The sequence below is a fragment of the Biomphalaria glabrata genome, chromosome 7 (genome assembly GCF_947242115.1).
Source record: "Biomphalaria glabrata chromosome 7, xgBioGlab47.1, whole genome shotgun sequence".
NCBI classification, from domain to species: Eukaryota; Metazoa; Mollusca; class Gastropoda; family Planorbidae; genus Biomphalaria; species Biomphalaria glabrata.
The window spans coordinates 43,824,111-43,849,650 of record NC_074717.1 but is presented as its reverse complement, the minus strand read 5'-3'; the positions used below and the strand labels follow the sequence as shown (position 1 = coordinate 43,849,650).

Below are 25,540 nucleotides of genomic sequence, written 5' to 3'. Positions count from 1 at the left end.
TTATCTCTCCCACACTCATTCGCATTTGAAATTAAAACTTTGCTCAGTTATTCATTGGCCTAGACATGAATAAAAAAAAATTAAACAAATAGTCAATTAATTACTGGTGATTCATTATTTTGTAGATGCCATCAACGGAAATTAATCATTCAGTATTGACAGATAAGGAAAATTATGTAGCTTTTAGTCTCCTTAGTAATTGTACTCATTACTTCTTCCACATCCATTCTCATATCAAATTCAAACTAACTTATTTATTATTCAAAAAAAAATATGAATCAATAAAGAATTACTAATTTTTTTTTTAATTATTAGTAATTAATTATTTTGTTTGATAGCTAATAAGGGAAATAAAATCTACATTTTTGAGATATATAATTGCACGTTCTTCCCCTTAAATAAGCTTTGTTTTTTAAAAAGAGCTTTCTATGCATTGCTTGTTTTGAAATTATAAACAATTTAAATGAAGAATTATTGACATCAAACATATAAATTTTTATTTCAAAATATGAAGTTGCCATTTTGACAATTTTCTGTTTAACGTGGAAACAAAAAGAACAACAAGAAATAGTGGGAAAAAAAAACTTAAAATACATCCAAACACACACACACACACACACACACACAGAGATAACTTGTAACCAAATAAATTCCAATTATTAAAAATGACTTTCAAAAAAAAATATAATAATTTTAAAAAGTCATTCCTGACAACAAAATGTCAGAATGCATACAATCTTATACACTCACATTTTCTTAAATACAGCCTAAAAATTCTGCCTGTAATCTCTTATTTTTATATATTTAATATTACATATGAAACCAAACATGAAATAAACATGGGCATAATAAGATATAAGATAATAAGAGAATTGGATCTGTCTGCCACATGGATAGAGTAAAATCTTCAAGAGTTCTTAATTTTTTCATCATATAAAGGTGGAGAGAGTGCCTTACTGTTGTATTCTATCAATCCTTCAACTTTACATCATGTAGATTTAAAAACATGTTTGCTCAAAATTACATTTTGAAATGAATGAATGTATAAGCGCTCTCACTCTATGTGTACAGTCACTCAATCAGTTCCTTTACACGATCAACAAAGTCCAAAACTTGGAGCCAGTAAGACAACAAGATATTAAGACCTTTAAAGAATGAGAACAAGAAATATATTTCTGATTCCTTTTTCATCACTGAACTGCTGGCTGAGTGGTCAAGCGCTTGGCTTCTGGACCAGAGTTCAAATCCTGGTGAAAAATGGGATTTTATAACTTCGGGATCTTTAGGGCGCCTCTGAGTCCACCCAGCTCTAATAGGTACTTGACATTAGTTGGGGAAAAGTAAAGGCAGTTGGTCATTGTACTGGACACATCACCCTCGTTAACCGTGGACCACAGAAACAGATTATCTTTACATCATCTGCTCTATAGACCACATGGTCAGAAAGGGGAACTTACTTAACTGTGTTAGACACCTTATTTATATAGGTTAGTTATTTTAGTTATTTAGCGACGCACCATAGTAGACGCATATTGAACGGGACTAGTGACGTTTGGGATATGTTGGGTTAGAGACCGGAAAATCAGTTAGCGATAGAATATTCCAGGGTAACGACGTGTTTAGTGACAGAGACTTCTACTGTGGCCCTTTATCATAATAAATACATGTTGAATAGTTCATCATCGTTCGACTACATCTCTACACTTGTTAAAACAGGTGTTGTATGGTTCTTGTTTGTGTTGTTGGTCAACTACACGTAATACACCCGAACAATTACACCCAAACGATTGCAGAGTAATTGGTTGACTTCAAGACAGCCTGAACTAGCAACATCACAGTGGCGACCCCGAACCTCGAAGCCGGACCCTTGATGAAGCCGAACATCGAACCGGACCTCGAAGCAGAACGTTTACTCAGGTGAGGGTCGTGCACTCGAAGATATAAGATTTCATCGGAGTACGGCTGAACACAGCAGTATCGCAGAGTGACTTTGTTCTAGATCTACATGCAGTCGTCGCCTGTTTGATCGCACGTTCAACGAGCCGTTAACTCAGGGTGACCTTCGTCAGGACCGTAATCATCGCAACGCCTGATCTTCATATGCTGAATCGACCTACAACCAGAGAAACCGTTCATTCATAACGGGTGAGAGATCGTTAGTGAACCTGTTGGACATATTTTTTCTTCGTCATAGGAGCCACATCGAGTATCAAGTTTTACCTCGTCAGTTTCGAGAAGGACAGTTTGCCCGCTGTCAGAAGTATTGTGAGTACTACAAGTTTGGTAGCTAACTAAATCGAAATCGCTCTGTCGTCTTACCCTTGGAGAGATTCTTGTGGAGCAGTTTGCTCATTGAACCGGTTGCTTGCCACGTTTATAACGGTCACTGTGTTTAACCTTTGGAAGGTTAGTGAAGTAATCTTTATCAGTACTGAACATTGATATATCTAGTATTCGTCGGTCTAGACCATACCTAGACTTGTTAGCAGTGAAGTTGTGGAAACAGCTACATCCACTTAATTTCGTTGAAAACCGTTAATCGTGTAACGGAACGTCGTCGGAGGTGACCTTGGTTTCACCTAGTCTACATTGGACAGTTTGGTCTATTGAAGCAGAGTACAACAGCAAACTTCGTCGTACTACCGGAATAGCAGCAGAAGCAGTGAACTATTTTAGAGAACCGTTATTCGTCAGCCCAGATCAAGTCATCGTCAAGAAAGTCGTTATTCGTCAGCCCAGATCAAGTCATCGTCAAGAAATTCGTTATTCGTCAGTCGTCCAGATCAAGTTGTCGTCAAGAGACTGTTATTTGTCAGTAATCATCTACACAAGTCAAGTCATCGCTAGAAGAACCGTTAACCTATTCGTCAGTAACTGTGTATACAAAGTCGTCGGAACTACACATACGGTCATCAACAGTCGTCAAAGAAACTGGAACATTTTGCTGTGGCATATCAGGACATCTGTGGCATTACGTGGGATACTGGTAGCACCGGAGAACAGAGTCAGAACTGGAAGAGAGGCAGTGGAATTTGTTGTGATCTAGCATATTCGGGAGTCCGAACAAAGGGATCTTTCTTATCAAAAGCTAAGTGCCATTTTTCTTATTAGTATATGTTTAGATTGCCCTTAGAAATAGATTTTGTCTAAATTTGGTACGTTAGCCTGAGTAAAATCAGGTGGTGCGCCTTAAAACCCGTCGGGGTAGAAGACGTAATTTAGATGAAAAGCTATATTATACGTTTAGGATTGTAATTTGTTTTGTTTGTGTAAACGTCATATCCGTTGTTGCCTGGTTACTTCGTGACGTTATCATTGTGTGCCATATTGTCACATCCCAACCCATAGCGATAGTCTCATTTAATTATTTCATTTGTTTATATTATTTTAAATTATTTATTTTTATTAATTTAATTAGATCTGTATTTTTTTTCACTTAATGATAGAAAGTGCGGGTAGGATTCTTTCATTGTGAATCAGACTAAAATAATTTTAGTTTGAGCGGTTAAAATCAATTATGATTTTGCCATGAGAATAATGCCGAAACTGGCTATGTAGTCAAACACTATCGTCTGGCTAAATTTAGATCTGCAAATTGTTGTACATCTCTTTGGTACAATTTAATTATCTAGACTCTAATTTGAAATATTATTAATTGGAAGATGAATGAAGGTAGTACATTCTAGATATATATATATCTTGTTGAAGATATATTTGACACTGTATACACATATTTGTTTCGTATGGTTAAATAGAACCATAATCTACTCTAGATCTAGACTCTAGACAGTCTTTGAATTTACTCTAAACACTTCACTGTGACTTCAGTCATACCAGATTTTGAAATTGATCATAGTTATTCATACTAGATCTAAAAGTCATAGTGCTCTTGATAACTATAGATCTAAATGGTAATATTATACATACTATAATATACTAGATTTAAATTTGTGTGTAATACTGGACCTAATATACAGATTTGAATATAACCATAATAACTCAGACTAGATTTATACATTTACTAAATCTATAGATAGAGACATATCATTTAAAATTTGTATAAAAGTGTGGAAAAACTTAAATATAAAATAAGTTTAAAGTATAGCCATAACTAATATAGGCCAAGTAAAAATATATATAAAATATAAAACACAATGGCTACATCATCATATGTGGACCTTAAGGAGGTTAAGGAAACAGCTATGCAGGATGGAAAGGCCATGGAGTTAAAAGGAAAGGACTTAGCAGCTTATGTACAGCAAGTTGTGAAGGAAGAAACGGAACGTCAAAGACAAGAGATAGAAAGACAAGAAGAACGTCAAAGACAAGAGATAGAAAGACAAGAAGAACGTCAAAGACAAGAGATAGAGAGACAAGATAGGATCAGAAAGGAAGAATATGAGAAGCAAAAAGAGGACCGAGAACATGAAGCTAAAATGGAGAAGATGAGATTGGATGCAGCACAAGCCAGAGCCCAAACTGAACAAGGAAATAACACTAATAACTCAAATAATTATACCACTCAAAGAGACAACCCTAATTCACAAACATGGCTAAAGAGAAAAATACAAAGTTTTGATGAACAGAAGGATGACATTGGTGATTTCCTGAAAAGATATGAGGCAAAAATGTCTACATTTAATATGCCTGAAGAAGAATGGTCTGAAATACTGATAGACTTTGTTCATGGTCAAGCTCTAACAATATGCCAAAATCATGACCATCATATTGATGATAGCTATCAGGTTTTAAAAAGAGAGTTATTGAATGCCTATGGTCATAATGCTACAACTTTTAGAAAGAAATACTTTGACAATATACCATCATTAGAAATAGAACCCCAAACTACCATTAATATGGAAAAGGATTTTTTCAATAAGTGGGTAAAATTAGAAAAAGTGAATAACTCTTATGAGGGATTAAAAAATTTTATTTTAGTGGACAACTTTGTAAATAAATGTGATCCTCAATTACAATCTTTTATTAGAGAAAGAAACCCCAAAACTATAGATGAAATAACAGAGATAATGAGAGTATATAAAAATGCCTATCCAAATAAACCATTTTCTGATAGGGATAAGAGCAAAGTAGATTTAATAGGATACACCAAAGAAAATGTTGATAGAAGTAGAAATAGAAACAGATCAAATAGTGGAAATAGAAAATATAGTGAAATAATCTGTTTTAAATGTCAAGGAAAAGGTCATATAGCAGCTAACTGTAGAAGAGGGAATAGTAGGTCTGGAAGTAGAAATAGATACAATGAACAAAATAACAGTAGATATAGGAGTAGAGATAGGAATGACAGGGGAAATTATAGAAATAGGAGTTACAGTAGGGAATACAAAAATAAAGGTACAGATAGGATATATTTCATGGAAGGAAATAGGAACAATTTTGCAGTGTACCCAGGGTTTGTAGATAGAATTCCGGTGGAATTAATCAGGGATTCAGGTTGTAACACCTTGGCAGTAAAAACTAAATTTGTCAAACCTCATTGGTATAAAGGGTTTACTAGGAAAGTAGAATTAGCAGATGGCACTGTAAGGGAATTTAAAGCTATAAGGGTATACATTGAAACCCCATTTTTCACTGGTTATTGTGATGGCATTGCAATACCAGAAATGAGATATGATATGTTAGTAGGAAACATAAAAGGAGTTAAAGAATGTTCAAGAAAAGAATTAGAAGACTGGCAAAACAAATACAAAAACATAAGACAAAATCATGAAAACATAGAAACACAAAATATAACAAGTATGATTATAACAAGATCAATGGATAAAAAAGATGAGAAACAGGAAAATACAATAAATGTAATAAGTAATGATAAAGAAGAAGAAACCAGTAATGTAATACAAATAGAAAATACAGATGTTAAGGAAAGAGAGATAGAAAAGGAAACACAAAATAGTCTTGAAACACAAATATCTCAAAGTGAAAAAGAAACAACACCCACATTTGCATTAGAACAAATGAATGATAATATTATTGGGAAAATTTATTCAAGAATATCAGATAAAAACAATAATAATCCAATGGAGAAATTTTGTATAGAGAATAAAATATTGTTTAGACAAACAAGTAATGATAATAAGAAAATAAAACAACTTGTCTTACCACAGAAATATTGGAAAGATGTTTTAATCATGACACATGATAATAATTTAGCAGCACATAGGGGAGTAAAGAAATGTTATAGGAATTTGTCAAAACAAGTATTTTGGCCCAAAATGAAAGCAACAATCAACAAATACATAAACTCATGTGACATATGTCAAAAGAGATCTAACAAAAGCCTAGTGAATAAAGCACCTATTCAAGAAATGGATGAACCTACAGCACCATTTCAGAAAGTATCTATTGATTTAATAGGTCCTTTAATTAAAACTGAAAATAATAACAAATACATTCTAACAGTAATAGACATGTTTAGTAGATACCCAGAGGCAATCCCATTATCAAATACAAGTGCAGAAAATATCATTAATGCCATAACTCAAAAAGTAATTACAAGACATGGTATACCTAAAATTATATTGAGTGATCAGGGATCTCAGTTTAAGTCAGAACAATTTAAGAAATGGACTAAACAATACAATATACAACACATATACTCTTCGGTTTACCACCCGGAGAGTAACGGTTTATGTGAACGATATGGTGGTTCATTAAAAAGATCACTAACAAAGATAATTCAGAACAATCAGAACAAGTGGGATCATTACATTAACTATGTACTATTTGCTCATAGAAACAACATCCATGAAGCAACACAATTTTCACCATATGAAATAATACATGGAAGAAAACCCAGAGATGAATTAGATGTTTTTAAAGAAAATCTAATAGGCAATGAGAATAAATTAAATAATGACAGTGAAACAACAATCACAACAGAATTGAAAGAAATATGGACTCAAGCATATAACAACAACAAGAAGTACAAACAAAGTGCTCATGAGAATATAAATAAGAAAAGACAATTGAAAACACTAGAAGTAGGAAACAATGTATTAATATTAATAAATGACCTGAAAAATAAAATTGGTAAACAATGGAAAGGTCCATTTAAGGTGATAAAACAAATTAATGATGTGAATTATCAAATTGAAATAAATGGGAAAATTAAAACATATCACATAAATAATTTGAAACTGTATCATGATAGAGAAGATGAGTTAATACAAAACATTCAGGAGGAAATAGAAAATAAATTTTCAGAAAGAGAAGAATGCTTGATGATAATAACAAATGAAAATCACAATGAAAATGATATTAAGGAAATACCTGTAATAGAAACAAAAGAGAATCAAACTTGGCAAAAGATTAATCTTAATAATCTAACTAAGGAAAAGTCAAAAGACATAACTAAAATAATACAGGAATACAAAGAAATTTTTTCCAGCATACCAGGAAAAACAAATATTATTAAACATGACATTAAAGTAACAGACACAAAACCTATCAAGCTTAAGCCATATAGAATACCGTTACATTTACAAGACAAAGTAAAGAAAGAAATAGACAATTTACTAGAATCAGGTATAATTGAGCCATCAACATCTCCTTATGCTTCACCAATTGTGATAGCCAAAAAGAAGAATGGAGATATACGGTTATGTATTGATTATAGGAAAATTAACAACATCACAGAATTTGACCCATATCCAATGCCAAATATAGAGGATATTTTACATAAATTAAATGGAGCAAAATTTTTTACTAAATTGGATTTAACTAAAGGTTATTGGCAAATACCTTTAACAGAAAATGCAAAACCTTACACAGCATTTGTAACACCATATGGTATTTTTCAATGGAATTATATGAGTTTTGGATTAGTAAATGCACCTGCCACATTTAATAGAATGATGAACATGATAATTGGAAACAAAGAAAATGTTATTTGCTATTTAGATGACATATGTATTTTTAATAATAGTTGGGAGGAACATTTGATAGATGTAAAAGAAGTGTTCAAAATAATAAAAGAAAGTGGACTTACAATTCAAGCAGAAAAAGTAGAAATAGGATTGGAGGAAATAATTTTCTTAGGACATAAAGTAAATAACAACATGATTAGCCCTATTGAAGATAACATAAAGAAAGTACTTAATATTGAAATACCTACAACAAAAAGACAAATTAAAAGCATATTGGGAATAGTAAATTATTACAGAAAGTTTATAAAAAACTTAGCAGAAATAGTGAATCCACTAAATGACTTACTTAAAAAAGGAAAACCTCAAAAAGTAGTTTGTAATGAGGAATGTGTGAAAGCTATTGACAGAATTAAAGATGTTTTTAGTCATGAACTAATATTAAGACTACCTGATAAAGACAAAATATTTTATGTCACAACTGATGCATCTGGTAATGCTATTGGTGGTTGTTTAATGCAGAACTATGATAACTTACATCCTATATTATATGTAAGCAGAAAATTGTCAGAGGCAGAAAAAAAATATAGTGTCATTGAAAGAGAAGCCTTAGCTGTAATATGGGTAATTACTAAGCTAGAGAGCTATTTAATAGGAAGGAAATTCATATTATTAACTGATCATAAACCTATTCAGTATATACAGCAAAAGAGCATGAAAAACAGTCGTGTTTATAGATGGTTCTTAGCACTACAGGAATATAAATTTGAAGTGAAAGCTATTAGTGGATCTGTGAATATTGTAGCTGTTCTATTGTCTAGAATGACATTGAAATGAAATACTTTTGTAAATAAACTATGATTATATTGAGTATGTAATATATATTAATATATTGACACCATTTATATGTTATGAAAAAGGGAGATAAGTAAAGTTGATGTTAAGCATTTAAAAGTAAGTATGGATATTTTTTTTGTGTGAATCATTTCATATATCATTGACGAAAGTTAGTTCTATGGAAAAGGGTGAGTATAAAAGAAAAATGGACAAAAGCGTATAAAAGGGTGGTAAGAAAAAATGTATTGAATGTGTAAATAAAGTTTATAATTGTTTTTTTGAAATATTGTATTTTATCAGATTACTGCCAGTGAAGAACATTTGAGATGTGTAGGACATGCCCATAAGATGCCACATTTTCCTCCATGATGAACTGTGTAACAATGAAGATGATTTTGGAATGTTATGAACTGTTATGAACATTGACATGTATATGAGGAACTGTCAAGTCAAGATGAAGATGTCAAGAAGAAGATGTCAAGATTTTATGTTTGTGGTCTTCCCCTTAAATTGAAAATGCCCTTGTAAGACTTGACAGTAGTGGAAAAATATTGACATATTTTTTTTTTTTCAAAGGGGGGAGGAATCTGTTAGACACCTTATTTATATAGGTTAGTTATTTTAGTTATTTAGCGACGCACCATAGTAGACGCATATTGAACGGGACTAGTGACGTTTGGGATATGTTGGGTTAGAGACCGGAAAATCAGTTAGCGATAGAATATTCCAGGGTAACGACGTGTTTAGTGACAGAGACTTCTACTGTGGCCCTTTATCATAATAAATACATGTTGAATAGTTCATCATCGTTCGACTACATCTCTACACTTGTTAAAACAGGTGTTGTATGGTTCTTGTTTGTGTTGTTGGTCAACTACACGTAATACACCCGAACAATTACACCCAAACGATTGCAGAGTAATTGGTTGACTTCAAGACAGCCTGAACTAGCAACATCACAACTGCTAACATTCTGACCGCCAGTTAATAGGAGCTGCTGCTTATTCAGGCTGAATACTAAAGTACCTAAAAAAAAATCCTTTTATACGATGTTGTGTCAAGACACTGCTTTGAGCTATCCCTGTACAATGCTATACACAGACATTAGACACTGGTATTTGAATTATTGGCCCATGTACAGTTGTTGACAGAACTATTTTTAAGTAAAGGAGGTAATACATATCTCTCACATAAAATGTATTGACACCACTTGTAGGACAGACAACCTGTGAGTGACAGTCTTGACTACAATACACACATTATTGTCACCCTAGTATTCAAATGTTATAAAACTTTACATCCCAACATCAATAAGTTTAGATGTCAAGTCCAATTCAAGAAAGCCATGCATATAAGCTTATTTTGGCTAATAAGGGGAATTGCCAATTCACTAATAAACTGCCAATACAATTGGCTGAGATCACATGCTCAAATCATGAGAAAACATAACATTTCAATGACGTCTTCAAACTCCATACATTCAATCTGACAATCTAACACTTTTCCACTCTGTCACATTTCAAGTTGAAACTCACATCGTTTTCTTAAAAAGTTTAACGAATAAAAAGAAAGCTTTCGCAAGCTAAAATTTCACAAGGTCTAGCTCATTAAAATACAAATAGTTTATAAAACTGAAATATAAATTAAAATAGCTGAACGGCTGATTTCACAAGGTCTAGCTCATTAAAATACAAATAGTTTATAAAACTGAAATATAAATTAAAATAGCTGAACGGCTGATTTCACAAGGTCTAGCTCATTAAAATACAAATAGTTTATAAAACTGAAATATAAATTAAAATAGCTGAACGGCTGATTTCACAAGGTCTAGCTCATTAAAATACAAATAGTTTATAAAACTGAAATATAAATTAAAATAGCTGAACGGCTGAGGCCTTTGAACTAGAATGGAGTCAAGAAACAGACATGACATACACAATGCTGCTATAAAGATTTGTAATTCCTTCTCGGCCCACAGGACAGGTTACAGAGACAGGTTACAGAGACAGGTTTTCATCGGCAATGCAATCCAAAGTATTCATACGCAGGCCGTTTTGGCGCCGCCGTTTGGGCGCGAAGGTTGTTTTGGCGCCGCTGTTTTGGCGCAATGGACGTTTTGGCGCGAAATACATTATGTACGTTTATTGTATTATTTCTTTAGAAAGAATCATGCATATATCTATGTTTTGCATGAGTTTTTGTGTTAAGGCATATTGTTCACGTGCAGAAGAAGAAATATTTGTGTCCGCTAATTTTTGGTATTTAAGTTTGTTTATGTACTTATTGTTAAATCTCTAATATTACACAACACCAGGCTGCCCTCCATACTACACAGTATGCATGCATGAAATAGTCAAAATTATTAAGTTAGCAAGACTTTTTTTTCGTGGTTGGGGGGGGGGGGGGGAGGGTAGAATATATATATTCTAAAATCTACGTGTTTATTAAATTATCGTCAAATTATATCTCGTGCCAAAACGTCTCGCGCCAAAACATCACGTACCATTGTATCCATACAACAAAACCAATGAAAAGAGCATTTATTACCATCACTATGTCATGGTCATTATTGTTCATTTATCTCAATACAGGTCATGTTGTGTGCTCAGCGTAATGATCATAATACAATGTGTAAATGCTGTGGGGAAAGCACATTAAGATCTGAACACATGTCAGTGAAAGTACATTTCAAATATTTCAGACACAAGTGTAAGCACACACCTAGAATGTCAACAGTGTTCATAAAAACACATCAAATATTACAGTTAGAAAAAAAACAACACAGAAATACATAGACATGACCATCTGTCAATGAAAAAGTTAAACTATGTGACAAGAAGTTTGGGTTGATTTCAATCAACATCTCATCTTTTAAGCTAGACCATTTAAGTATATTTCTACTAAGGCATTAATACTTGCATAAACAACTTTGTTTTTCCAAAATTAACATCTGAGGATGAGATTGAAGCAGAATTAAAATGTGCATCTCGAGTTACAGCATCTCTTCTGGTCATCAAGCCTTCAATCATCTATAGAAACCAGAATTAATATGTCTTCAATCTTTCAATCATCTATAGAAACCAAAATTAATTGATCTTTCAATTATCTATAGAAACCAGTCTTTTTAAAGACTTTGAGATTGTATTCAAAATTTAAGACCTGTCTCTTATACCAAATTAAAAAAAAGAAAATCAGGGGATCTAACTGTTGTTTAAAAGATAGTTATCAAATGAAAGAGTTACCCCATATACACATGACTAGTAGTATCAATTGAAGGATTAGTGTGACAACTTCAAGCACCCAAAAGAAACTGGTTGAATGAAAATCAACTAACAATGATTGGTCCTAAGTTGAACTAAGAGGATAAGATAAGATAAAATAAGATAAGATAACTATTAAACCTGTCAACAGAGAAACAGAAGCGTGTCTTGAAATAAGCTTTCTAAAAAAAAAAATTACCTTATAACAAAAGTTATAACTATTCAGTTTTTAAAACCAGATCTATACATATTACACATAGTCACATTCTGTAAAGGAAAGAGTGTTAAGTTAACAGCTAACTCCAAAACAAAAGAGTGGAGCATTTCAACCAGTAAGGAAAGAAAGTCATCTGAACATACAAATCTCATGATGTTATTGCCACAAAGTCAAACATTCAAAGGCATAAAAAAAAAGGTTGTATCATAGAGATCTAGCTGAATAGCAAAGTGGATTGGAAATCCATGACATGTGAAGATTACAAAATGAATAATTTAATATTGTTGGACTACAAAAAGCTCAATTCTAACTTTGGAAACTATCAGGCAAAGGAGGAGGTAACACAGGGAAACACTTAAAAATGAAAAAAAAAAATGTCCCTCAAATATTTATTCCTAATAGTCTACTGGATATAATATTTATAATTCTCATTCTAATTTCCCATTACTGTATCACTACTGAAGAGAATATTTTATACTTTATTCAATTCTTTATCCACAAAATGCAATTCTGGCTAACCTTGCCATCAATAAATAGACTAAGCATGTGGTTTGGGTGTCACAGAATATTGAACCCACATTCAGAGAATCAGATATACAAAAAAATAAATTAAATTAATAATTTTTAAATAATCCTTTCATTCTGAACAATTTTAGTCTAATAGTATAAAAAAGTATATTAATGAAAATTTAATTTTGCATAAAGTTCATTAAAATGCTTCAATTCAGACTGGAATATCCAATAGATGCAAACGCTTATGTCTCAATCAGGGGAAACTTAAAATTTCTCCCCACACACTAGCTGACTCATACATAATGATCAATGTCACTACAACATGTTATAAAGTGAATTATTTAGAAAACATAGAAACAAAGTATCAGTAAAAAAAAAAAAAAAAAAAAAAATATTAAGCCTTTACAGCAAACAAATTGTATGATTAAAATAACATTCCATTTGTTCAAACCAATTCAGTAACACAGATTTTTCTATTTTAAACTAGTGGTGCCCAAACCAAAAAATACATGGATACACTTTAATAAGAACTTAATTTCTGTGCATTCATTATGTAATGTGGGCAATATAGCACCAAGTCACAAGATGAATGTGAACCAGAGGCCATAGTTTGAGCATCACTGTTTTAAAGTCATCACAGTCATCTAATAACCTTAAAACAATTTCTTTTGGTGCAGCAAATTAAAAAACTAGAATTAACATTTACAAATGAGCCTCAAAATACACAAATTAAATATTTAATTCCTACATACACACACAAGATAATTTCTGAATAGACATCAAGTAGACTTCCGTTGCCTAAAAGACAAAGAATATGTCTAGCTCCTACAATCACGCACGGCTCATTCTTTCTTTTTGTCTTCTAAACTTTTCACCTTCTGAGCACCTTCTGGAAAGATCAAATACAAGCAGCTGGTGAAATGACATGGTAAAATAAAATTATATTTTAAAGTCTAACTTATAACTAACTTTGGTCTGATATTTAACAAGAAGGCTTGAGTTCAAATCTCAACTTATGCAGAGCTGTATTTGCTGAGCGCTTTAAGGCAGCAAGGAAACACCACCTGCTCCCATTTGTCCACAAAAGAGATGGGACCACAGCGCTCTGAACATGCTATAAGTATGAAAGTTGTATAATACAAAAGTAATGTTTTAAAAACCACAGCTAGCTAATGTTTATATATATATATATATATATATATATATATATATATATATATATAAAATATCATTTATAAAACTAACCATATGGTGGTATGAGTCGCTCTTGGCCAGGGGTGAGTAAAGATGGAGTGGCATGATATACTGTGTCCATGTCATCATCTTCGTCCCCCTCATCTTCAGGCAGGTCATCAATAGCTTCCATGCAACAAAGACTATAACAAATGAAGGAAATGATCAGAGTTGGCAGCCCAAACATCAACAGAAAGAGCCACCGGGAAGCCTGCCAAATACTCTGTTTAAAAAAACAAGAAAAACAAAACAGTAAAACTTATTTGGCATGTTCTAAAAAGATTATGCAGTTAAAATATAAAGTTGTAAATATTCTGAAAGGGTTCCTTGACAATTTATAACACCATGGATGCCTGGTTGTGTGGTACGAGCTATGGACTATCGCCTTGATGGTCCCAGGTTTGCACCCTACCCACTGCAATTCCCTACTGTCCAGTGGGAGGTTTGGACTAGGTTGAAATGATCAACTCTGAAGTAATATCCAAAACATGTAAAACAAACCAACATAACACTATAAGTAATGCGGAAACAAATGCATTGATATGAAACTTTGGTATATTATTGTGTGACATTGGTTGAAGTCATTAACAACTATAAATAATTAAGATGTCGAATACTGATCACATGTTTGATAAGCTTATTTTTGAACTAAAGCAAGCCAGTTAAGCCAGATCTGCAAAGAACAATTTCAATCAAGCTGAACTTAACCTCACCCCCCTCAGATTGGAATGATATGACATTCTTATCTTGGTGTAGACTCACATGTAGAATTAGATTGTTTGTTTGTTTGTTTTACATCTTTTGGATTTTCCTTGAAAATTGTTACATCCTAAAGGTCTAAATCTCCTGCGGGACTTTAAGGGATTGTGGAGGGTAGGGATCCCTTGGCCCCCGAGATGATAGTCCAAAGTGCATTTCACATGACTAGGCATCCATTGTGTCCATCTTGGACTAAACAATAATTGAGATCGTAATTGAGTTCATTTAGAAAATGAAATTGTGTCCCTCTTACACTGTTATTGAGGAAATTAGCAATGGTTTCGAATATTTGTACACTTGAAGTTCCTGCACATTGGAAATAACAATAACAAGAGTTTTGATGTTTTAACTCTGAAACCAAAGTGACCAACAGTAGCACTACATCATTGTGTACTTACCAGAACCAGTGAGATCAAGTCATAGAACACTCTTTTGATACTCATCAGTACACCAGTCCCACCATGAGGCTTCAGAGACAAACAAAAAGAACAGTGTGAGAGATACAGTTATGGATAGAACACAAACATATAGAACAAACCAATCAATAGACTGTCTAGGTGTTTAGGCAGATGACTGGTAAAGTGCTTGGCTACTTTACACAAACATATAGAACAAACCAATCAATATTCTGTCCCATTGTTTAGACAGATAACTGGTAAAGTGTTTGGCTACATTAACTCAAACATGGCACATTGGATACTAAACTGAAGATACGGAAATCTCAAGCTCCATACGAAGTTGAATTTTTTTTTTAGAATTGTAAAATGTTAACATCCTCCTGCTTCTAATTGTTTTTATTTAATAATGATGTCATCACTTTTGTCAACAACTGCTTTAGGGAGAAAGAGGCTAAATAGTATTTAAACATTAAAATAGTTGTTTGCAAAAGAATTGTTTTCATCGTTAGATGCAAATCTGTCCTCCACGCGCAAATTGTAGTTTAGGATAAGACACAATACAAGTGGTTGGAACATTGTTAGAAAAAGTACATAGATCTTAAAGAAGGAAACAAAATTAATATGAAGAAAAAACATGCATTTCATTGTTAGGTAAGACACTTTCAGACTTTTTGGCCAGAAATGTGGTTTGGCTGGTCGCATAGCATTTATCTTGTCAATTGGTCACAGAAACCTACTCAAAAAGAAACATTTAGTCTAAAATCTCAACTGAAATGTACAGCTTGAATGGAGAATTTTTAACATTTGGCTCGTATAATGCAAGAAACAAAATATTGTTTATAAAATAAGTTTAAAGAAATTGTCACAATTATTTTGTCATCCATAGAAAAAAATAACTAAAACTCTGCACCAATATGAAATGTCCGGGGGGGGGGGGGGGGGGGGGAGAATATTTTTTTGAATGATCTTCTCTACTGTAATATGCATGAATCATGCATGATAGAAGACTCAAAAGTAAAGTATCAATTATACATAAAACACTGAACCATAATCTTTAAATACAAAAAAAAAATCTAATAAAATACTCAGAAAGACACAAAGATAAAGGCACATTCCTTGTTCCATATCCTAGGACAAATTTGTACAAATGCTCCTTCTTCCCTAGTGCTATTAGAGAATGAGCTAGCCAGGAAAACCAGTGACAAGGCAGAATTTAGGTCACTGGTTAACATGCATAACTAAATGCATTATGCGTAGGACGTAATCATCTTTTTTTTTTTTTGAAGTAACGTCTGTATTTTATAAGATAAGATAAACATTGCTGGATAAAGGGAACAAGAGCATGCAGCATGGGATGTAGAAAAGCATTTAAAAAAAAAGAGAGAGAGAGCAATAAAAAAGTGTCCTGAAGATAATCTCTTCTAATACCTGTTCTTTCCCATCTGCTACTCGGGTCAGAAAGTCTGCCATGGTGCTGACAGTCAGGTTCTCCTCGGCTATAGGCATGTAGTAGATGTGTTCCGCAGTGTCCAGTACCATGAAGACAGGGGCAGACATGAAAGACATGGCTATACTGTTGACAGTTTCCACCTCTGGCATCCATACAAACTGGAACTGACTGGATACATATGATAGTGTCAGCATAATTTTGTACATAATAAAAATTATAGCATTGAAACAAAGTAAAGAACTCAATTTTAACTTGCCTTTAATTACAAAATATAGATCTAGAAGAAGAAATATAAAAAAATATGGAGTATAAGTACAATTTAGTTCTCAATAGCTTTTTTTTTCTTTCAGTATTTTTCTTTCTTTAGTTACTATTTATGATTCAACTTTATTCTATTTTTGACCTATGCTATCCACTATATTTTTAATAATGGGATCCATTATATTTTTGCCCAATGGTATACACTATTTTTTAATAGTGGAATCCATTATATTTTAGTTATATGCTATCCACTATATTTTTTATTAATGCTATCCATGTTATGTTAACCATGCAGTATCCATTCTATTTTAGCCATGTGCTATATTTTAATCAAACACTATCCATTAGACTTTAACTCTGGACTATTCACTCTATTTGAAGGTTTAGCTCTTCTCTTTATTTGAACCCTAATGTTATCCAGGATACTTTATGCTATCCACTTTTGTTTTATTCATATGCTATCCTCCATGGGCTCCATAAGGATGTCTATCCACCATGGGTTCCATAAGGATGTCTATCCACCATGGGCTCCATAAGGATGTCTATCCACCATGGGCTCCATAAGGATGTCAATCCACCATGGGCTCCATAAGGATGTCAAATGGGCTCCATAAGGATGTCTATCCACCATGGGCTCCATAAGGATGTCTATCCACCATGGGCTCCATAAGGATGTCTATCCACCATGGGCTCCATAAGGATGTCAATCCACCATGGAGCCCATAAGGATGTCTATCCCCCATTGGTTCCATAAGGATGTCTATCCACCATGGGTTCCATAAGGGTGTCAATCCACCATGGGTTCCATAAGGATGTCTATCCACCATGGGCTCCATAAGGATGTCTATCCACCATGGGTTCCATAAGGATGTCTATCCACCATGGGTTCCATAAGGGTGTCGATCCACCATTGGGTTCCATAAGGATGTCTATCCACCATGGGCTCCATAAGGATGTCTATCCACCATGGGTTCCATAAGGATGTCTATCCACCATGGGCTCCATAAGGATGTCTATCCACCATGGGTTCCATAAGGGTGTCGATCCACCATGGGTTCCATAAGGATGTCTATCCACCATGGGCTCCATAAGGATGTCTATCCACCATGGGTTCCATAAGGATGTCTATCCACCATGGGCTCCATAAGGATGTCTATCCACCATGGGCTCCATAAAGATGTCTATCCACCATGGGCTCCATAAGGATGTCTATCTACCATGGGTTCCATCAGGATGTCATTACCGAAGTGGTAACGGATATAAGCACTACCTATTCAATGCTTCCAATAGGACAAGCCTCAGCCTCTATACAACCAGTCCAACTTGAGCCTCAGATATTGGGCCCATAGGAACTTGTTTATCACTAACAGGATAAGGGGGCAAAATGAAATGAAAGTGAGGGTCAGCTATGGTTGGAACAAAGCCACGTGTGTATAAATGGTACATACCTGTGGAACTTGTCTTTCTCACCAAAGGCCAACTCTTTCATCACAAGATAGAGCCTGGAAAAAGACAAGACTATTTTTGTTAAATTGAATGTACGACTAGAGTTCCATGATCCAACATAATGAGTGCATATAATGAATAGTTTGAAACATTTAAACTTGCCCATGAAAATAAATGATAGCAGAAAAATTTAAACAAAGATAATTACAAGCAAGTTCTATAATTTGCTCAAATCCGTTCATTATGACATTATGTTAGAATTAACTGAATCATCTCCCCTTACACAAGTAATTAATTCGTTCATATTAATTCTTAAATGCCTTGGATTTATCATTTATCACAAGTATCTACAGGTCCATAGAAACATTTCAATAGTAAGTAAGATTATATCAAGGAAAAAGAGATGAAAGTATTATTTTGTATTAATGAAAACTCAGTTTAATAATTTTATTTATAATTTTATTTATAAAGCGCTGTTAACAAACAAAATGTAGGCTCAAGGCGCTGTAACAACATTACAACAAAAACACGAGAGCTGTAATGACAGTTAATCTAAAAAAGTTTTAAACAGATAGGTCTTAATGTTCTTCTTAAAAGTGGTGTAGCATGTTGTCTGTCTAAGATCAATGGGGAGTGAGTTTGGTGCGACTATTTATTTTATGAAAATGGTTAGAAATAAAACGAATATTTCTTAATGAATTTGATAGCCCCCCCCCCCCTCCCCCGGACAAGGTACCATGAACTAGTTTGCCTAAAAAGAAATGAAGCAATGAATTAAAAGTGCTGAGTTATCAGCGATCAAATTATTTTCTTTTAAAGTAGCGTGGTGGTCATTTGACGTGTGCACACCATTGTCAGCACTGATAGAGACCCTCTTTTCACATGCCCTTCTAATCTTGCTCGAGTGAAATGTATGATTGTCAAGCAACAATAACAACTGGAGTGTCTCTTCAAATGGTTACCATTAGATCTGAAACACTTTAGTGACTTATGTTCTTCAACCGCATTGAGAACCACTATTCTGTTAACATTTAAAAAGAAATAGAGAACTAGAGGCGCGTACATATTTCTACCAAATGATGTATTTCTTTAATCATTGACATGCATTGTTCAATGTCAATCGAGTGCTGGGTGTAGTCTTCCTGTGGGTACAAGCTATTTAATCGTTAGAAAATTCGTTTCCATGCATATTCTCCCTTTTTTAAATCCCGAAACTCACAAACTTATGCAGAAGCTTGATATTTATGAAGCCTGACAAGCAGAATCAACTAGACTTATTAATACATGCAAAACAGAATATAAATAAAAGAGCTGGTTTTGAGCCTCCCTGACCCAGGGAAAAGAAGCAGGGCTCCGTTCGTAACGAAGGAGGTGCCGCTGGTCTTTCGTTCTGCATAGATTTAAGTGTGATTGAAGAACGCATGATGCCAGGTAACCTCCACTTCATGCTGATGTCGCAGGAGATGGCTTGCAACAGGTGTAATTTGAGATGAGAAGCCTGGATTTAAATTGTTGCCACTCTCAGTCCAATAGATAATGGCGTTTCCTGCTTTAGGATTAACTGCATGTGAACATGTGATGTGTGTGCGTACTATGCGTGGATGTGAACATGTGATGTGTGTGCGTGTGTGTGTACTCTGCGTGCATGTCAACATGTGATGTGTGTGTGCGTGTGTGTGTACTCTGCGTGGATGTGAACATGTGATGTGTGTGTGCGTGTGTGTGTACTCTGCGTGCATGTCAACATGTGATGTGTGTGTGCGTGTGTGTGTACTCTGCGTGCATGTCAACATGTGATGTGTGTGTGCGTGTGTGTGTACTCTGCGTGGATGTGAACATGTGATGTGTGTGTGTGTGTGCCCTGAGAGAGTGTGTCAATGTCAGATGGTTAGACTTGTAGTGGAGAAAGCACGAAACAGTCCCGCATTGTTTTTCTGTGCGTACTATTATTTTTGATATTTGTTTTTTAAATGGCGGAAGCGGGGAAGGCACATGGGAAGACCTTCTTAGTACCGGTAATTGTAAAAGTTACACTCCACAGGACTTCCTGTATGGAGTGTGTGTGTGTGTGTTTCTATAGTGACGTTTAGGTCAATACTGGGAACACATTTTAAAAAAGACTTCATAATGATTAATCTCTAAATTTGAGATGATCTCCAAAGAAACCTTGACCTTTGAACCTTGCTACTTAACGCTCGTGTGTCTCCAATGCTTCTACTGAAAGTATCGACCTTCGAATAACGCCACTCTTTCTCTCCGTTTTTATCGAACACGTTCTGGTGGAATCAACGCTGGTATCGTCAATTAGGAAACAAAGAGTGAAACACACGAAACGTAAAAGATGTTTGAATTCAAATATTTAAAACACATTTTTCTGTATGTTTGTGGGAAAGTAAAAAACAAAATTAGCCGACCTTGACATTCTTGCTGTGTTTGTGCATGTTAAGAATGAGGTGTGGCTGCTTCAACTTTTAATTAACTCTGAGCTGAAAGACCATCTTGATTCTATAGAAACAAGTGACATTTCAAATCCATGTGACTATTAATTAATGTCTCCACTTATACCACGATAAACCACACGGCTCTTTGCGCACTTGTTTAGGGTTGGTTGTTTTTTTTAACAAACTAAAATAAATAAGAAATGCCGCTAATCTGCTTCATGATCTGAGAACAAAGTTTATCTTCTGATCCAAGTCAAATGGATAGAAATCATTCCACTCAAATTGGATGTGATCTACGTACTTTAAATTTTTGATGTGATCTACATGCGATGATACTGGATCGGATCTTCGAATGTGTTTCGCTGTTACTGCTTTAATGGCTGCGTTGAAATTGGATGCGATCTTGCGTGTTTTGAAATTCACACTATCACGTGAGGTACATACACCGTAGTGAAATTTTATTATTATTATTATTATAGCTCTTATATATAGCGCTACTTTCTTGCTTATAGCACGCTCAGAGCGCTTTTGGTCCAATCTCAGTTGTGGACCAGTGGGGGGGGGGGGGGATGGGGGTATCTAGGAGTTGGTTTTCCGTGCATCCTTTAGGCACCATGTGTCGAACCTCGAGCCTCCGTCTAGGTAGCCAAGCCAAGTTCAAGCGCACTTAGCCTCTCGACCACGCTTCCCACCATTGATTTTGACTACACTAGAAAAACAAAGAAGATTAAGAGTACACCCAAGAACTTCTCCTCAGGCGTCTAACAAATAAGGATTAGAATGTTGTAACTTGGCAGAGACAATGACCACGAGGAGGTGTCACGTGTCAGAATATCCAGAAGAAATGGTGGTGGTTAAACACCTGGTCAGAGGTTCTCACATTTTCATCTCTAAAACTGACATCTATGCAGACCATTATTTATGATTAATTAATTAAGTACGAACATTTTAGAGTTGAATAATATCATTCAAACAACACAAGAAAAACAAGCAAATATTTAAAAAACAATACTTTTAAAAAAATATTTGAACTTATCTAAGGGAAAGAAATCCAGAGTTACTGCCATGTCTTTCAATACTATACCATACGATTTTTTGCCCTTTATCGATATCAAACATAATTAACTAATTGGTAATTTTTTGGATTAATTAATGTTTTAATAGGAACAATGAATAACTGCAAAGTTTCAACTTGATACGAGACTGGGGAAGTAGGAGAAACAACGTGTTTGAACCAGACAGACAGACAGACAGAGTGACTTGAAAATAAGCAGTGTAAAAAAACAACAACAATAAACTTGAAGTTTCCATTCGTGTGTACATGTAACAAGTCTATCAATAGCTGATCTCCAAGACTTTGACAATAAAGTTGACATAACTGAAAGTATTGTTTCTTCGTACACTATTCAAATAAACCAAATCTAAAACGAACGCTAAACACGCTCTGACAAGAACACCATACAGCAATCTGTTCTGAAGGTTCTAGTATATAATACTGATAACAATTGTATATCCTCTTTACCACTGTTTCAATCAAGAAATGCAGGAAGTCTTTCACTTTTTCTTTCTGTACTTATTTTCCATGTTGCGACAAAACTATTAATTTTGCTCATTTGTTTTTCACTACCATGTTATGATTAAACTTCAATAACTTTTTTTGTATGTAATCAGGACATGTTATATTAGGTATATACTTATAGAAGAAGACATGCTCATTTCATATAACACAAATTAAAGTTTATAAAACCAAAAAATTAGTTTAATTTAATTGGGTCAAATCAACGTTGGTATCGTCAGTCCGGAGAAAGAGAGAGTTAAGACTAAATCCCTTTACCATTTGACTTTATATAACACGTAGTTGAAACAAGGCGATATCAATAAAGATGGGGGGGGGGGGGGAGAGAGAGATCTTATGCACGTGCGCGTGGAAAAAGAAACTTCTAGATTCTTGGGTAGGGGAGAAAAATGTGGCGAGTGTCTGTCCGTTTCAATGACTCTGGTGTGTGTCCGTGACGTAGACCTGCATAGTGATGGTTCAGAGGTTCGGCCTAAAGGCCAGACGCTAAGCTTTAGAAACGTGGTGAAGCGCGCTCGTTAAATTCTTGTATTACAACGCATGGGCCGGGGGGGGGGGATGTTTTTATTTCAACGGCTCGCTCAATCAATCTCGAGGATGCAATTAATTGTAATTTTGCTATCCCTTTCCCTAACCCTTTAATTACGGAAGAGTCTTGGGGGTGAAAAGTGGGGGGGGGGGGGGCGTGGTCACGGCGAAGTAGGACGTTTTGGCGCCGCCGTTTTTACGCAGTGATCGTTTTGGCGCTAGATGCTTTAAACACGGCATCACTGTGAAGAGGGTCATCGCTCCTCAAACTGTTCTCACTCTTGGCTAAGGTGTTAGGAAAATGAAAATCCTCTTTCTCTCTTCAAAAACACACTCAGTTCTAAATTTCAAAATATATACAACAACAAACACAAATGTGTGCCTTTCAAAGTCTAGGCTTGTGTCCAAAAGTATTACACCGAACTGAGCGCTGTAAGGGGAGGAAAGAATAAATAAAGTAGGGTTTGAAAAGCTCTGAGTTATGTCCCTTGTTCAGGAGCAGACCTACAGGTCCAGGTTCAGACTTGAAGTTAAGCCGAGACCATTCGTTATAGAGGGCCTCAAAACTGATCTGCAACGTCACTACCTGTGGGCAGTTTAGACCAATAGCTCGTTACCTCCATCTCTCAGTCTAAAGTTAGTGTAACGTCAAAACGAAATAGTTTCAAAAATGGGGGGGGGGGGGGGGGGAGGAATAGAGAGGAAAGATAAGACGTCATAACTTGCATTTCTTGCTTGAAGTAATCCGATGCAGAAAAAAAAAATATGTCCTACATATAAAGGGAAAGAATCCAACAAATGATAGTTTAGGCGTACCAAGATCAAGGTTACAGGATCTCGCGCGTGTCTGCGGCTGCGCACGTGTATGTGAGTACGTGGTGAAAAAAGAAAGTAGAAATGGTCTATGTAAGGGAAATTCCCTTTCTTCTAATTATAACACCGTTGTACTTTAGCGTCTTTGTCTACGTCAGAGATTGGAGGCTTGGATAGTCCAGGAAATGAAAGCATTCACTCATGATGATACTCATAGAACGAAACTTTATTTCATTAACAAGTTTAGCAACTACGAGTAAAAATAGAATTTAAACCAAAAAAATACAAACTTATTGTCATTTAAAAAATAAAATCAATATTGCAATTATTGCTGAAATTCGATTTTCCCTCCCCTCTCCAAAAATAAAAATTGTGTGTTGGTGGGTTTTTCCCAAGTTTGTTTTACCAACGGATCTTTATTGTGAGTTTGTTTTGATAAGCTCGTCTTTCCAGTGCTATTTCTCTCCCTTCCATTTAGTACCTAGTTACTAGACTCTGATGCTGGAGCAGGAGAAAAAAAAATTGGAAGTCAAATAAGTCGAGGATTCGTGGCGTAACAGGTCGCGAGCATTAACAGTCTTACAACAGATGGATCACAAGTGAAAGGCACCTGGTTGATGGGCGGCTAAGGTCACTCCGATAATTTGTATTTTTAGTCAGTTAGAAAGCCTCTGACTTGACGGAATGAGGTGAGATCAAAGCAGAGTCCTTGAACTGGTTCACTTAAAACAAAGTTCTCCTTTAGGAGCTTCAGGAAATGTATTTGTATAGAAAGCTGACACTTATCAATGATATCATTTAAATAAACTCTGAAAGCTGACACTTATCAATGATATCATTTAGATAAACTCTGAAAGCTGACACTTATCAATGATATCATTTAGATAAACTCTGAAGCTGACACTGATCAATGATATCATTTAGATAAACTCTGGAAGCTGACACTTATCAATGATATCATTTAGATAAACTCTGGAAGCTGACACTTATCAATGGTATCATTTAGATAAAATCTGAAAGCTGACACTTATCAATGGTATCATTTAGATAAGCTCTGGAAGCTGACACTTATCAATGGTATCAATTAGATAAGCCCTGAAAGCTGACACTTATCAATGATATCATTTAGCTAAGCTCTGAAAGCTTACACTTATCAATGATTTCATTTAGCTAAATTCTGAAAGCTAAAAATATCAATGATATAATTCAGCTAACCTCAAGAGTTATGCAATTTGTTAAGCTTTAAGAAATATCTATAACTGTCGATAGATTTTACAAATTGTATTTTTCCAAGTCCTCTATTCAGCTTGCTGATTCTTCTTAAAGTCAAAAAGAAAAACCTGGGCGGACACGGTTCTCGAAAACGGCTATAACGATTTTCCTGGAAATGATATCACAAAATGCCTAATCCATTGTTAGTAAAGCTTTATTTCTATCATGTTTTTTTTATCCTATCTTATTTTATTGTAATCTAGTTTTATCTTTATATTTCTATCATGTTTTGTTTCTCTTTATTTTTAATGCTATTTATCTTCAACCTCAATGCGTTTCCGATAAAGACAACTTACGCTTAGGTCAAAAAACACACAACAAACATCCTCTGTTGCAAGAAGTTGTAACGTAATGCCCTTGGTGCACTGGAAGTTGCATTTTCGTAATTTGAGACCCTCCTCCCCCCCCCCTCCCCCTTTAAAAAAAATTTTTTTTTTTTGGGGTAAAACCGTTCCCATGATGCAGCGGATGATGAAGTAACGATCAGGTCACGGCAAAATAAACAAAATAACTTTTTTTGTGTGTGTGTTTGTTCACAGTCTTTTGTTTTTATTTAGAAGACTTGCAACTTAGTCTAGTCACCGTATTGTTTGGAAGATTTTCCGCTAACACAATTTTTCTTCGGGATGATGGGGGGGGGGGGGATCACAATA

The 25,540-nt window shown here is 34.7% G+C and overlaps 1 protein-coding gene across 1 annotated transcript in view; it reads right to left on the bottom strand.

The window, feature by feature from the left end:
• Positions 1–471: 471 nt before the first annotated feature.
• The window catches only part of LOC106051503 (protein disulfide-isomerase TMX3-like), a 126,932-nt gene continuing 101,863 nt past the window's right edge, over positions 472–25,540 (bottom strand). The window contains exons 10-14 of the mRNA XM_056034518.1: positions 18,260–18,313; positions 16,529–16,718; positions 15,101–15,169; positions 13,956–14,166; positions 472–13,599 (exon numbers count right to left, since the gene is read on the bottom strand). Coding sequence (XP_055890493.1) covers positions 13,553–13,599; positions 13,956–14,166; positions 15,101–15,169; positions 16,529–16,718; positions 18,260–18,313 — 571 coding nt within the window. The 3' untranslated portion in view covers positions 472–13,552. The remainder of the gene's footprint in view (positions 13,600–13,955; positions 14,167–15,100; positions 15,170–16,528; positions 16,719–18,259; positions 18,314–25,540) is intronic.